The sequence below is a fragment of the Aphidius gifuensis genome, linkage group LG3, assembly GCF_014905175.1.
Source record: "Aphidius gifuensis isolate YNYX2018 linkage group LG3, ASM1490517v1, whole genome shotgun sequence".
Classification (NCBI taxonomy): Eukaryota; Metazoa; Arthropoda; class Insecta; order Hymenoptera; family Braconidae; genus Aphidius; species Aphidius gifuensis.
In genome coordinates, this window is record NC_057790.1 from 21,074,000 (window position 1) to 21,087,885 (window position 13,886).

Below are 13,886 nucleotides of genomic sequence, written 5' to 3' on the forward strand. Positions count from 1 at the left end.
CATAATAATACACATTAATCCAATATACATAATAATATCAAAAGATTTGACTTTATTAATTATACCTGAGATCTTATTGATACAACAGCTTCACATATTTCTTCACCAACCATAAATTGTTTACCTCACATTGTCAAAACCAAATTTTCCCAGCAACGATCAACTGAACCCTTTCTCAACATTACTGCCTATTTACCATCATATTTAATTGCTGTATCCTGAAATAATATTATCATTCTCATAATAATACTAATGAATATAAAATAGAAAAAGATGACGAAGATGCAAATGAAAAACATTAAAACAAATTAAATAAATTTTTATCAATATAAAATTTAAGTAGACTCGAAAATTTTTACAATAACTTGTATTATATTTTATTTAATATTAAAAATAATAAATTTACTTTTTTATAAATAAATAAAACAATGTTAATTATATTGACTATTTAATAACAAAATCCAAGTCTGTACATTTTTCACTTATTTTTAAAACTTACAATACAAGTTGTGAGTTGTTTAAATATATATTTCTAATATAAACTTTTATTGTTGATATCCTTCTGGTGGTTGTCTAAAATCAGGTGGTTGTCTAAAATCAGGTGGTTGTCCAAAATCAGGTGATTGTCCAAAATCAGGTGGTTGTGGTTTATATTGATCAGCAGATACACGAGTCAATATTGTACCCATAACTTCTATAAGTGCAAGAAATATACCACTAGATACAGCACTCATAGCCATAAAACCAACACCACTTCTTGCTGCTAATATAGCACCAGTTATTGCACCACTTGTTATTGAATTCCATGCATCTTCTTTTTGACGATAATGTATAAGTGTACACTCAACTGATGCAAACGTAGCACCCCACATTGCAAAACTACCAGCGAGCATTGGTGAACGTGTTTTAATTGCTGTTATACCTCCAATGAAACGTTTATTCATGCCACTTGGTGCATTACGAAAACCTTTGATACCATGAAATATACTACCAGCAATGAGACCTAATGAAAATGCACCACCAGTATCCTCAACAATACGCATTGGACAAGGCTGTCTGGAGTATAGATCTTGAGCCATTATTTAAATTTATATTAGTCTGCAATAACAAAAAATATATAAAAATTAATATTACATTATTGATTATTATATTAATTAATTGACTATTATTGTTTTTACAAATATTAATTACTAACTTTATTAATTAACATAAATTAAAATGAAGCAAATTATTTTATTACAATAATATGATATTTTGATAGTGTGTTTTAATAAGAGGTTAGAATGATGACATAGAAGTGGAATATTAGGTAAACCTAATATCAATTATAAAAATATATAATGAAAAGGTAAAAAATAAACATTATTATTGTCGATAAATTAAACTTACCAAAGCTATTAAGAGGTGTCAATTTTACAAGTTGTTGAATTGATTATAATTCAATCTTTTATAAATATTTCTATTTCTTAAATGTAAGAAAATTTAGATCCAGACAGATCCAGAAATAAAAAACTGTAAGAAACGTGATTTTCTTTTTGCCGGTTTCCCGGTTTTACTCTGAAATCTGAAATCTGAATACACGCATGCGCTCTAACGAATTTACACGAAAAAAAAAAAAATAGTGAAAGATGGAAAACGACCTTAATAATATACAAAATGTTTTTTTTTCGAAATTTGCATTCATACTTCATAGAGCGCTTAGTTTAAATATTCCCAATAATTTTATCACTCAAAATTTCAGTTACTGAGAAAAATAAATTAAAATTAAATATTAATGGAATCAATTTATGTTGAAAATAAAATACTCAAAACAAACCATTTGTAATTGTAAAAATGCAACTCAATCTATTTTCTTTTGTATGTAATTTTTTTTTTTGTTTTTTTTTATAATGGCTATACAAATCAATAACAACATTTTATCTCAAGATAAATGCGTGTAAAATTACCATATCAAGATGTTCAGTCAAATTGGTTTGTCATGATTATATTTATTATGATAAAAAATTAATAATCAGCTTTGACAACTCCTCCATCACTTTGGCTTTTAATTGTGGCATATTTTAAACGTTCATTATGTGGTTTATAATCCATCAAAACATCTGTTGGTAAATTCAATATACGTCTAAGTGTATCTCTTATTCTTGCTGTCGTTGCAACATCTGATGATGTTTTATTCCAAACACATATTTTATCCTCCTGTTGACATAATACACATTAATTAAATATTCACAATAACATCAAATTATTAGACTCTATTAATTATACCTGATATCTTATTGATACAACAGCTCCACAAATTTCTTCACCAACCATAAATTGTTCACCCAACATTGCCAAAACCAAATTTTCCCAGCAACGATCAACTGAACCCTTTCTCAACGTTACTGCCCATTTACCACCATATTTATTTGCTGAATCCTGAAATAATATCATCATTTTAATAATAATACTGATGAATATAAAATATATATATTTTATTTTTAATTTTTTTCTATATATAAAATATGCTATGATGATTTTTGACTCACTTCCCACATGGGTTTTATGCCATGTTTAAATAGGTGAAAATCTGAATATGCCATGAGTTCAGATGGTCTAATAAGATGACTATAAAGTGACCAAAATTGTTCAACACTTCCAAATCTTCCAATGAGCTTCAAATTTTCAGCATAACGTCTGTCAGTTTGTTTACCAACTGATCTTCTACTGTACCACAATGCATAGCCATACTGTAGTTGATTTTCATTTGGATTTATTTCCAATGGTGGCTAAAATTAAATTATAAACTATTAATATCTTAATATTATTTAGATATTATTATGCTTAATTTTAATTAATAATATCGAATTTTTTAATATTCTAGAATACTTCTTTTGAGGTTAGAAAATTTAATTATTATTTTCCTTTTTTTTTTTTTGATTAATTTATTTATGTATTTACCAGTCTAAGTTTGAGACTTTGATTACTGCTTGAATCTTCATCACCACTTTCATCACTACCTTTTGCTCTATAAAATTAATTAATTAATATTCATTATTAATAAACAAATAAATTCCATTGTTGATTCAAATATTTTTTTTGAGTATTAACAACACAATTTTAACAATGAATATATTATTGCACAAAAAAAAATTATTTGTCAATGAAAATGTTTATGTAAAATGTAATTTTAATTTTAAGTTATTATTTAATTAATAATTTATTTTAAAAACATGGTTTCTTACCCATCAAATTTTTCAGACATGTTGGAGTTTTGTTTTATAAATATAAATATTTCTAATAAATTTAACAAAAAAACAAAATAAATTTGTATGAAATTTGTTTGTCTTGTGTGTACAGGTACAAATTTATATAAGAAAATAAAAATTAAATCTATTATTTTTATTTTTTACGTTTACTTTTATGCGTCTTTCACTGTTGTGTCTTTTTTTTTTTTTTCTGGTTTATTCCAGCTGGGAGCTTGTGGTCATTTTGTTTTTTCTTATTTTTAACTTGTTTTTTTCTAAATTCAAGAATACACAGTCAAAGTAAAAAAGACACGTCAAATATAAAATTTTTTATTAAAATATATTATTAAATTTTTTTATATATTATAAATTAGATAATTTATATTGTTTAAATTAAAATAAATTTAATAAATAATTATAAAATTTAATTTTGACGGTGTAAATTGTCTTTAATATCAGAAAATTATATTTTTTTAGTAAGTTTGCAACAATGGATAGAAATATGAAAAACAAATAACAATAAATAAACAAAAATTATTATTTTTTATATTTTCAATTGGTTCTAATCAGAAACACTAATCAGAATCTCAAAAATGGCTCCAATAACTTTTGGAATTTTAACTGGTAATTATAAAATAAATAAAAATATATCAACATTTAATATTAAAAATGATTTTTTTTGTTTTAGTAAGTGATACATGTTCAGAAGATTCATCTAAAGATATAAGTGGTCCAGAATTAATACGTTTGGTAACTGATAAAAATACACCAACTGGAAAAATTTTACAAGGACATGTGATGCTATCAGGAATTGTAGAGGACGATGAATATATAATAATGGTAAAGCTATAAATTATATTTAAAAATATACAACATGTTAACAAAATAATTTTTTAAATATTTATAATATTGATCTTTGAAGGAAGTTTTAAAAAGTTGGTCAGATGATTTAAAACCAAATGTTATTTTGACAACTGGAGGAACTGGATTTTCCAAAAGAGATGTTACTCCTGAAGCAACAAAACAAATTATTGAAAAAGAAGCACCTGGACTATCATTAGCTATGCTTAATGCAAGTTTAAAAGTAACTCCAATGGCAATGTTATCTAGGTCAATAAACTTTAACACCTTTAAAATAAAATCCATTATAAATTGTATTAAAATTTAAATATACTTTCAGAGCTGTTTGTGGTATTCGTGGTGATACTCTTATTATCAACTTGCCAGGTTCATTAAAAGCAGTTAGAGAATGCCTAGACTCAATTGCAAATGTTATTCCTCATGCTGTTGATTTAATATTAGATAATAAACCAAAAATTAAAACAACACATGAAGCTGTTCAGGGCAGTTTATGTAAACACAAATGTCAACATGATAAAGACACTTCTACACCAGTAAAAAAATTATAATCAAGCTAGTATATATTGTTTTTTTTCTAGAAGCAATTATTGTTCATTTTTTTTTTTCAGTTGAATGATGTTGTTAATCGTCTCAGAAAATCTCCTTATCCAATGATATCTATGGAAAAAGTAGCTTCAATTATTCAAAGTTACAATTGGTCTGGTGATTGTGAAACTATAAATTTATGGAATTGTCATGGAAGAATATTAGCTGATGATATTTATTCACTCTGTGATTTACCACCTTTTAGAGCTTCAATAAAAGATGGATATGCTGTTATAGCTAGTGATGGAAAAGGATTAAGAAAAGTTACAGGATCAATTGAAGCAGGACAAACGGTATATAATAATTCAATAAATTTAACATACTCACTGACTTTAATTAACAAAATATTATTCATATTTTTATAGCCTCATAATTTAAAAGCTGGTTTTTGTATGCGAATAAATACTGGAGCACCTGTTCCAGATGAAGCTACTGCTGTTGTCCAAGTAGAAGATACAGAACTCATTAGCAAAAGTCATGATAATACAGAAGAAAATGAAATTAATATTTTAGTTGTACCAAAAGAAGATGATGATATAAGAGCTATTGGTAGTGACATTAAAAAAGGAACATGTGTTTTAAAAAAATATACTAAAATAACAGCTGTTGAATTGGGTATATTAGCTGCATGTGGTTGCACAAGTGTTAATGTAACAAAGCTACCAAAGATTGGAGTTTTATCAACTGGTAATGAACTTCAACAAGCTGGTGAACCACAAAAACCTGGTCATGTTTATGATAGTAATAAAATAACATTAATGATGCTACTAAAAGAGCATGGATATGAAGCTAAAGATATTGGAATTGCAATTGATGATGAACATGTAATGACAGATCTAATTAATAATGCTCTTAATAATGTTGATGTTTTAATAACAACTGGTTCTGTATCAATGGGAGATCGTGATATGCTAAAGCCAATAATTGAAAAAAAATTTAATGGAAAAATTCATTTTGGTCGTGTTAATATGAAACCAGGAAAACCAACGACTTTTGCAACTTGTATGTTCAATGGACAAGTAAAATATTTCATGTGTCTTCCTGGTAATCCTGTTTCTGCTACAGTTACATTTTATCTTTTTGCAATGCCACTTATTCATCGATTATCAGGAAATTATTCAAGTCCAATTATTGTAAAAGCTCGTGTATGTATAAAAAATAATATTTCAAGTTTATTTTTTATTATTTTATATTTCGATTTTGGTGGATTAATTTTTTGTTGCATTTATTTTACAGTTGATGAATTCGTACAAATTAGATTCACGTCCAGAGTATACTAGAGCTATTTTAGTTTGGCAACATGATTCAACTGATAATATTCCTGAAGCTTATGATACTGGCAATCAAATAAGCAGTAGACTTGTTAGTTGTAAAAATGCAAATGCTTTGTTAATGCTTCCTGGATGTACTGATGAAAAATATAAATTACAAAAAGGTGATTTAGTTGAAGCTATCCTACTGGGTTTTCATCAACATGTCTAAAAGATTCACAAGAGTTTTATCATTGTTATTATCAATTACTATATTTTTATATTATTGAATAAAATATATTTAAATATTTTTATCAACATCACGTGTTTTTCTCTGGCCTCAATTTTTTAATGAAACATGTGTTGTTCTGATTTTCCAGCTCATCTATTTTTTATAGTGTACAAGAGTCTTAATTCCACTCATTCTTGGAATAATAATAACAATGATTCCAAGATATAAACAATTATCATATTACACGCGTTATTTTTTTGTTGAGAGTTACACGCCAAACGGATCCGGATGTCATCCAGAGACGATAAAACTAAAAATAACAAAAAAAAAAACTGATAACAAGAGTCGAAAACTACCAGTCTTTTCAATACAGTCAATTAAAAACTGTTGAAATATATTTAGCTTCATTTTTTATTATTTAGTTAAACCCATCTTTTACTTTTTTTTTATAAATATATATTTTTTAAAATGGGAGTTAATCCATTGAAATGGAAATTTCGTACTTTGATGTACGTTACATTGGCATTATTTGCAATATATATATTTTTAATTTACAAAAAAAATCATACAGTTGTATTTGAATTTAATGTTAAAAATGTTGAGCCAGAAGTTGTTTGGGAATTTGTTGCTGATTTTAGTAACATGTTAAAATTAAATCCTACAATGTAATATTTATTTATTTTGGCAATTACTATTACTATTATTTTGATAATTATTAATTTATTTTTTTAGTGAAGAGTTTAATATTATTGATGAAAGTGGTAATTTTGATCATTGGAAATATTCTGTTGAGTATAAAGAGCATTTGAGTCATCTACCATCAATACGAAATACAGGACTTGGACATTTTTCAGTTTTGCAAGAAGGAAACACATATTTCATTCGTTCTAATCACAAAACTTGTTTCTTTTCAAGCTTTGATTGTGGTAAGTTTAAATTAATAACTGTATTAAATGGAAATTAATAATAATTCAAAACAAATTAACAAATTGTTTGGAATATTATTATTATTCAATAAAGATTGTATTTTTATTTATAAATTATAAAATTGCTTAAACAATTAATGGTTCTTTTTTAATTTAATTTTTTAGTAAATTCAGTTTCGGAGTTTAAATTTTATAGCAGTGGTGAACATACAACATGTATTGAAACAGTTGAATATGAATGTCCAATTGTATTTTCGAAATTTTGTCACAATGAAGTTATGATTCAACGTAATCATATAATGAATAATTTACAAAAACATTTTTCAATGTTAAACATTCGTACTGCAAAAGATGACTGAAATTTTTTATTCATATAAACTTAATTGTTAACATTTTAATAAACAAAAAAAAAAAAATATATATATATATATGAATTAATGTATAAACAATTTTAATTTACAATATATAAATTTTATATAAATTAAATTGCAGCACCAGAATATTTTATTTTTTCTTTTAAATAATGCTAATAAATTTAATTCAAATTTATTAATTGATAACTATTTTAATATTCAATTTACCCATTTTGCTTTTTAATATTAAAATTTTAAAGTTAATTGGAATTACGTGAAAATGCTCACAAAATTTGAGCGAATAAGTGTCTAGTAGAAAAAAAAAAAACCAACAATTAATTCACCTAATTAATTAAGTTCCAGTTGACAGCAAAAAAAATTTATTAATAATCAACCAGGCCTCTAGAAGAATAAAAAAGAGAAAAAAAAAAAAAATAAGATAAAGAAGCATTTGACAATGATAAATAAAAGAATTGATTTATTAATTTACCTGTTGTTACGGGGACTTGGAGATCTTGGTGAATTATCCCGATAACGTCTGCGTGAATCATGTCGGCTTCTGTTGCGATCATCTCTTCTACTATGATCTCTGTCACGATCACGATCTCTATCACGTTCACGATCTCTATCACGTTCACGATTACGATCTCTATCACGATCACGATTACGATCTCTGTCACGATCATGATCAACGTCACTTCGTTCATCACGTTCACGACGATCTCGTCTTGATGACGAAGATACTGAATGTCTTGGACTTGGTGATCTTGACACTGATGATCTTGAATCAGAACTATGACCCTCATATCGATGTCGTTTTTCTCTTTGTCTAAAATATATTTATAAATTAATTAATTTTTAATATTATTCAGGTTATAAAATATTAATAACATACCTTCGACGAAGCTTTAATGACATTTCTCGAATCTCATCTTCTCGATCTTGACGTTGTTGTTCCATTTTTTCAATACGAGCTTGTTCAGCTTTTTTATCTGCTTTGTCTTTTTTAATAAAAAAAAAAATCATTAGTCATTTTAAATACAATTAAATAATATAATTAAATAATATTATACTTACATTGTCTATTCAACAAAGCTTGCATTTTTTTTTTAAGCCGCTCTTGCGGTGTTATTCTCACCGACTGAAATACGAGATAATTAATTAACATATTCAAAATATAAATAAAAGCTAATATTATTTTAACACTTTTTTCTCTTTTTCTTTACAAGCAATTAAAATAAAATTTTGCAAGCACATTAATAATTATTATAAAGACAAAAACAAATCAATGATTTTTTTTTTTAAATTAAATCCAAGAAGCACCATATTTAGATGAATAATAGAACAATTTAAAATTGTTATAAATAAATAAATATATATTTTTGTTTTCTAACTCTAATAAAGAATACTTTTTTAAAAAAAAAAAAAATTATTTTCTCTTTTATTATTAGCTTTGTGCATTAAAATGACTAAAGAAACGTTAAGGTTCTTACTGACTTTGTGTCCGGCACCAGAATTGGTACTTAACCCTGCTTTTGGCTTGTTTCTGTTGAAAAAATTAAAATTAAAATTAAATATATCACCATGATTATGATAAAAATAAATATAATAAATATTATTTTCTTACATGTTAGTGATGGAAATTGTTGTTTTTGAATTATTCAAATTTTTTGATTCATCAGAATCAGATACGTCAATTTCTAAACTTGAAGATTTACCACGTCGACCATAATATCTAAAAAAAAACAAAAAATAAAATTGTCCATTAGTTTATTTAATAGTTCATTAAATAAAAAAAAGTAAAAAGTAAATTGTTTACCTAGGTAAAGTTGATGTTTTATTCTCGATATTTTTAACAGCCACATTAGATGTTTTATTTTCAGATCTAGATGTCAATGGACTCTTTGATTTTGATCTTGACTTTGACATTTCTTTATATTTTTTTCTGTATCCTTCTCTTGAGCAACTTGTTGATTTTGATCTTGATTTTGAATAACTATTTGAACGACTTCTTGATCTTTTTTGTCTTGTTATTGATGGTGAACTTTTTGATGATGAATTTGATCTTGATCTACTTATACTTCTTTGATATTTTGAACGGTTTTTATTTGATCTACTTCGTGATCTTGATCTGTCATATCTTGAACGATATTTTCTTGATCTTGATATTGATCTTCTTCTTGATCTTGAACGTTTTCTATCACGTGAATCACGTGATTTATATGATCTAAATTTATTCAAAGATCTTGAACGACTTCTTGTCTTTGAACGACTTATTTTTCTAGCATGTCTATCAGTAAAAATTGGACTTTTAGATCTTTTATTACGTACACTATTAATTGTATTATTAAATTTTTTAGTATTTGATGTTGATGATGATGATGTTGATTGTATTATTTGACTTGTTGTACCATGTGTATCTTCATCACCACCAAAACTTGTAATATATGTTATTTTACCAGCATTTATTGGTGATGTTGATCTTGATTTTGATTTTGATGATGATTTTCTATATGGGTTATATTCTGGACTTTGTCGTGCTGCATAACTTGGTGGACTAACAACTCTACCAATCATTTTTTTTTCACGAAATGCACGACGTTCACGTCTTGATCTTCTACCAGAATACATAGCTTTTTCTTCTTCTTGTTTTCTTGCTTGACGTAATGTTTCAGCTTCTTCAAAATCTTGAGTTAAAAAACTAAAATAATCAGCACCAAGTAAACCATATTTTTGAGCTGTTTGATTCATTTCATGTGCTTGTGATGGTTCAATTTGTGATACATCAACACAAATATCTAAATCAACATCACTATCTTCATCATCTTGTTTTTCATCAATAATATTATGTTCTGTTTTTGTTGTTTCTGGTATTGGTTCATCTGTTTCATAATTATAACCAATTGCTGCATTATTACATGATTTTTTTTTATCTTTTGATGAATCAGGTTTTGTGGAAGAGCCAAATTGTTCTTCAAGATGAATTTGATTTAAAAATTTTTCTTCACTAACTATTAAATAAATAAAATTAATTAAATTAATAATCATTCATTTGACAACAATAATAAATATTTAAATATTAAAACAAACCTCCTAAAAATTCATTTTGAACAATAATTCTATAACGTTCATAATTAATATGTCTGTCTTCACTTGTTAAAGCAACATCAACATCAATTGTATTTGGTGGTTCTGGTATCCAATCTAAATGTGCTCTTACATCAAATCTATCAATAAGATTATCATCTTTTCCTTGCCATGGCATCCTACATAACAACACAATAAACATTTTAAATATAATAAAAACAAAAACAATTATTATTTTTAATTCTTACATGTTTGCTGGACTATCACCAGCAGCTGCAATTGCTGCATCCAAATGTATTTTACATGGTCTTCCATGAAGTTGCAAAAATTGTGTTGGATCTGATTTCTATAATAATTATTTAATATTATGATTAATAATAATAAGCTTAAAAATTATAAATAATTTACTTACTATTTTTTCATAATAATCTCTTCTACGTTCAGCTCGTCTTCGATAATCTACCAACATTCCTCTTATTTTTTTTTCTTGTTTTCTAGCTTCATGCCACATTCGGCCTCCAGTTTTTTTAATTGAGAAATTCATTTTATGAATTGTTGTTTTTTTTTTTATTTAATGTTAATTATAATTTAAAGTTTACACTTATAAAATATTAAAATTAAAGAAAGACATTGTTATTAAGACTTCTTGTCAGTTAGAATTTCTTTAGCAGGCGGTCGCCATGTTTGTCAGTATGTTTTTTTTTTTTTTATGTTATTTTACGGTAATTTAAATGCATTTGCGCAATGTTTGATGGCGCATTATTTATTTTCTCCCACTCGCGAATCAAAAATAAAGGTCTGTGTACACCAGAAAAGAGAGAGTGAGAGAGAGTTCTCTTCTTGCTCTTCATCAAGGCTTTTTGCCTTTTGGTGAAGCGTTCTTTCCTTCAAGACTTTGATCAATCATCAATCGTTGGATCCAGTTAAATCAGAACATCATGGTAATTATTTTAATTATAATTCAAAGATATTTAATCAATTACTCAACACAAATTACTATTAAATATTATCATTAATTTAATTATCTCGTTACAACCTGGTGAATACATATTAATCATTAAATAATAAAAACTTTTTACCAAGACCACATGGTAAATTTTATAACTATGATAGGTTATGTGTATGTCTCGTTGGCATTATTTTAAATATAAAAAAAAAATTAATCAAATAATTATTACAAGTTATTGAAATATTATTTTTAAAACAAAGTTATTAACTTATTGTTTGTTTTAATTTTTACAGTCGTTTGAAAAACTTGTTGAATCAAGTTGCACTGGCTACATCAGCAGTGATGCTATATCCCAAAAGAAATTACTATCAATTGTCGACATCATTCATCCAAATAAAGTAAGCATATTTATTTAATTATTAACTAATTAAAATATTAATAAAAAAATAAAATCAACATGATGAACCCTTTAATGTCTTGATAGGAATTGCCGGCTGATTTTTTCTGATGCCAAATTTTGATTATCTGAATTTTTAAAAATAAAAAACAATTATATTATTCAAGAAATTTAAACATTATCTAATTTAATTTTGTGTTAGTTTCAGGTATCTGGTTGATGGATCACAATCAAACATCTCATCGAAAAAAAAGAGTAAGCATTTATTTAATTTGTTGAAATTTTAATACAAATTCTAAATCAACATGATGAGCCTTTTAATGTCTTGATAGGAATTGCCGGCTGATGTTCGCTGATGCCAAATTCGATTATCTGAATTTTTTGTATTAAAAATTAATAATTCTAGTTGTAGATTTTGAATATTAGCTAACTTTTTTTTGTGTTAATTACAGGTTAATGAATCATAATCCCACGCAATGAAATTAAGTCAATTGCGTCTTCAATTTATATCCAAAGAGATAGATGCATTGGATCCAGATATGATGACATCATGCAACATGCTGTTGGTTAAAAACTCCAATTTTACATGTAAGTTTAATTCTTCATCAAGTATTATCATCAAATCATCAATTAAAATAATTATTAAATGAGGAAAATTGCATTCATATTGATTACACAGTGATTCTATGATTAGTCTTTCTGAAGATTATATAAAACTAATTATGATAAAACAACTATTAAATATCAATTTTTTAATTCAATTCATAAATTATTTTTCAGAACACTTGTCGCAATGCTGTCACTAAATTTTCCAACATCTTGAAAACTACTGGAAGTTTATTTTCTTAAAGTAAGTTGAACTTTGATTTATTTAAATATAATTGAAGAAATAAAAAATAATCTAAATGATGTTTTTGTAAACTTTCGTTCTTCTGCAATAACCATGGAGATAATTTGTTTCACTGATATTTTAAATAAATTTTAAAATACCATTTGCTATTTTAAATTATAAAATTTGATGTTAATTGTTTGATTATTTATTGTTGATAGGCTTGAACAATCAATGGACTTGATGAATCTCCAACATCATTTGAAATTTACTAGATGATGATGCTGTTAATAATCACCAACAGAAAGTAAGTCACTTTAATTCATTTAAATATAATAAAAGAACTAAAAAATAATCTAAATGATGTTTTTGTAAACTTTCGTTCTTCTGCAATAACCATGGAGATAATTTGTTTCACTGATATATTTTAAAAAAATTAAAATACTATTTTTTATAAATTATAAAATTCGATATTAATTACTTGATTATTTATTGTTGATAGGCTTGAACAATCAATGGACTTGACAAATCTCCAACATCAATTGAAATTTACTAGATGATGATGCTGTTCATATTCACCAACACAAAGTAAGTTGTTTTTTTTTTTTTATAAAAATCTAATGTTCCCAATTCTTTACCGATTTCGATTGGCCATTCGATTTTGGATATACGCTTGGGATAAATTAAATACTAAATTCATTAACATGTTTTTATTCATCAAGAATATTAACCATGAATTTAGTAAACAAAAATAATATTAATAAATCATAAGTAAAATTTATTAATAAATTTGTTTCTTTTGTTACTTAGGATTATTATTATTAGGGAGATATTAGGGAGAAGAAAGAGGTTCATCAGGAGTGTATCAGCCAAGATAAGGATAAATTCTTGTTATCATTTTGGGCATTTACAATGTCACGAGATGTAATTTACTTACTCCATATGATGTTGACTATCTCCCTTATAACAATCACTCTTCTAAATTGTACATAAAAATTATTATAAATAAAACAATTCATTTATACAAATACATTATATTGCTTCAAAGTGTTAATTATTCCATTCAAATCATTACAGCATAATTTAATTTCCATATTAATAATATTTAAATATCAAATTAATGGTAATAACTTTATTGAAAAGAAAAAAACAAATATAATTAAAAGAAAATTATAATTTTATATGCAATA

General features: G+C 25.6%; 5 protein-coding genes and 1 long non-coding RNA gene across 6 annotated transcripts; 3 read left to right on the top strand and 3 right to left on the bottom strand.

Moving 5' to 3' along the window:
- Window positions 1-522: 522 nt before the first annotated feature.
- On the bottom strand, window positions 523-1,546 carry LOC122852721 (mitochondrial import inner membrane translocase subunit Tim17-A-like). The gene is made up of 2 exons (XM_044152673.1): window positions 1,390-1,546; window positions 523-1,098 (listed from the first exon to the last, which is right to left on the bottom strand). The coding sequence occupies exon 2, from the start codon at window positions 1,077-1,079 to the stop codon at window positions 546-548; it is 534 nt and encodes a 177-aa protein (XP_044008608.1). The 5' UTR covers window positions 1,080-1,098; window positions 1,390-1,546; the 3' UTR covers window positions 523-545.
- A 298-nt stretch (window positions 1,547-1,844) lies between these two features.
- LOC122852724 (eukaryotic translation initiation factor 4E type 2) lies at window positions 1,845-3,445 on the bottom strand. Its single transcript, XM_044152677.1, has 5 exons — window positions 3,225-3,445; window positions 2,941-3,007; window positions 2,529-2,768; window positions 2,266-2,418; window positions 1,845-2,196 (listed from the first exon to the last, which is right to left on the bottom strand). Exons 1-5 carry the CDS (start codon window positions 3,242-3,244, stop codon window positions 2,005-2,007), a joined length of 672 nt encoding a protein of 223 aa, XP_044008612.1. The 5' UTR covers window positions 3,245-3,445; the 3' UTR covers window positions 1,845-2,004.
- A 285-nt stretch (window positions 3,446-3,730) lies between these two features.
- On the top strand, window positions 3,731-6,603 carry LOC122852723 (gephyrin). Its single transcript, XM_044152675.1, has 7 exons — window positions 3,731-3,851; window positions 3,916-4,067; window positions 4,150-4,337; window positions 4,408-4,621; window positions 4,697-4,966; window positions 5,039-5,818; window positions 5,910-6,603. Exons 1-7 carry the CDS (start codon window positions 3,821-3,823, stop codon window positions 6,153-6,155), a joined length of 1,881 nt encoding a protein of 626 aa, XP_044008610.1. The 5' UTR covers window positions 3,731-3,820; the 3' UTR covers window positions 6,156-6,603.
- Window positions 6,604-6,623: 20 nt separating this feature from the next.
- Window positions 6,624-7,567, top strand: LOC122852725. Its single transcript, XM_044152678.1, has 3 exons — window positions 6,624-6,820; window positions 6,888-7,081; window positions 7,247-7,567. The coding sequence occupies exons 1-3, from the start codon at window positions 6,624-6,626 to the stop codon at window positions 7,438-7,440; spliced, it is 585 nt and encodes a 194-aa protein (XP_044008613.1). The 3' UTR covers window positions 7,441-7,567.
- Window positions 7,568-7,640: 73 nt separating this feature from the next.
- Window positions 7,641-11,204, bottom strand: LOC122852722 (CLK4-associating serine/arginine rich protein). Its single transcript, XM_044152674.1, has 10 exons — window positions 10,934-11,204; window positions 10,770-10,867; window positions 10,525-10,700; window positions 9,254-10,445; window positions 9,062-9,169; window positions 8,932-8,980; window positions 8,512-8,575; window positions 8,330-8,435; window positions 7,925-8,263; window positions 7,641-7,836 (listed from the first exon to the last, which is right to left on the bottom strand). The coding sequence occupies exons 1-10, from the start codon at window positions 11,063-11,065 to the stop codon at window positions 7,818-7,820; spliced, it is 2,283 nt and encodes a 760-aa protein (XP_044008609.1). The 5' UTR covers window positions 11,066-11,204; the 3' UTR covers window positions 7,641-7,817.
- A 144-nt stretch (window positions 11,205-11,348) lies between these two features.
- LOC122852726 lies at window positions 11,349-13,726 on the top strand. The gene is made up of 8 exons (XR_006373855.1): window positions 11,349-11,462; window positions 11,764-11,868; window positions 12,070-12,122; window positions 12,320-12,455; window positions 12,648-12,717; window positions 12,918-13,003; window positions 13,199-13,284; window positions 13,507-13,726. It is a non-coding gene; the product is annotated as an uncharacterized LOC122852726 (long non-coding RNA).
- The last annotated feature ends 160 nt before the right edge of the window (window positions 13,727-13,886 follow it).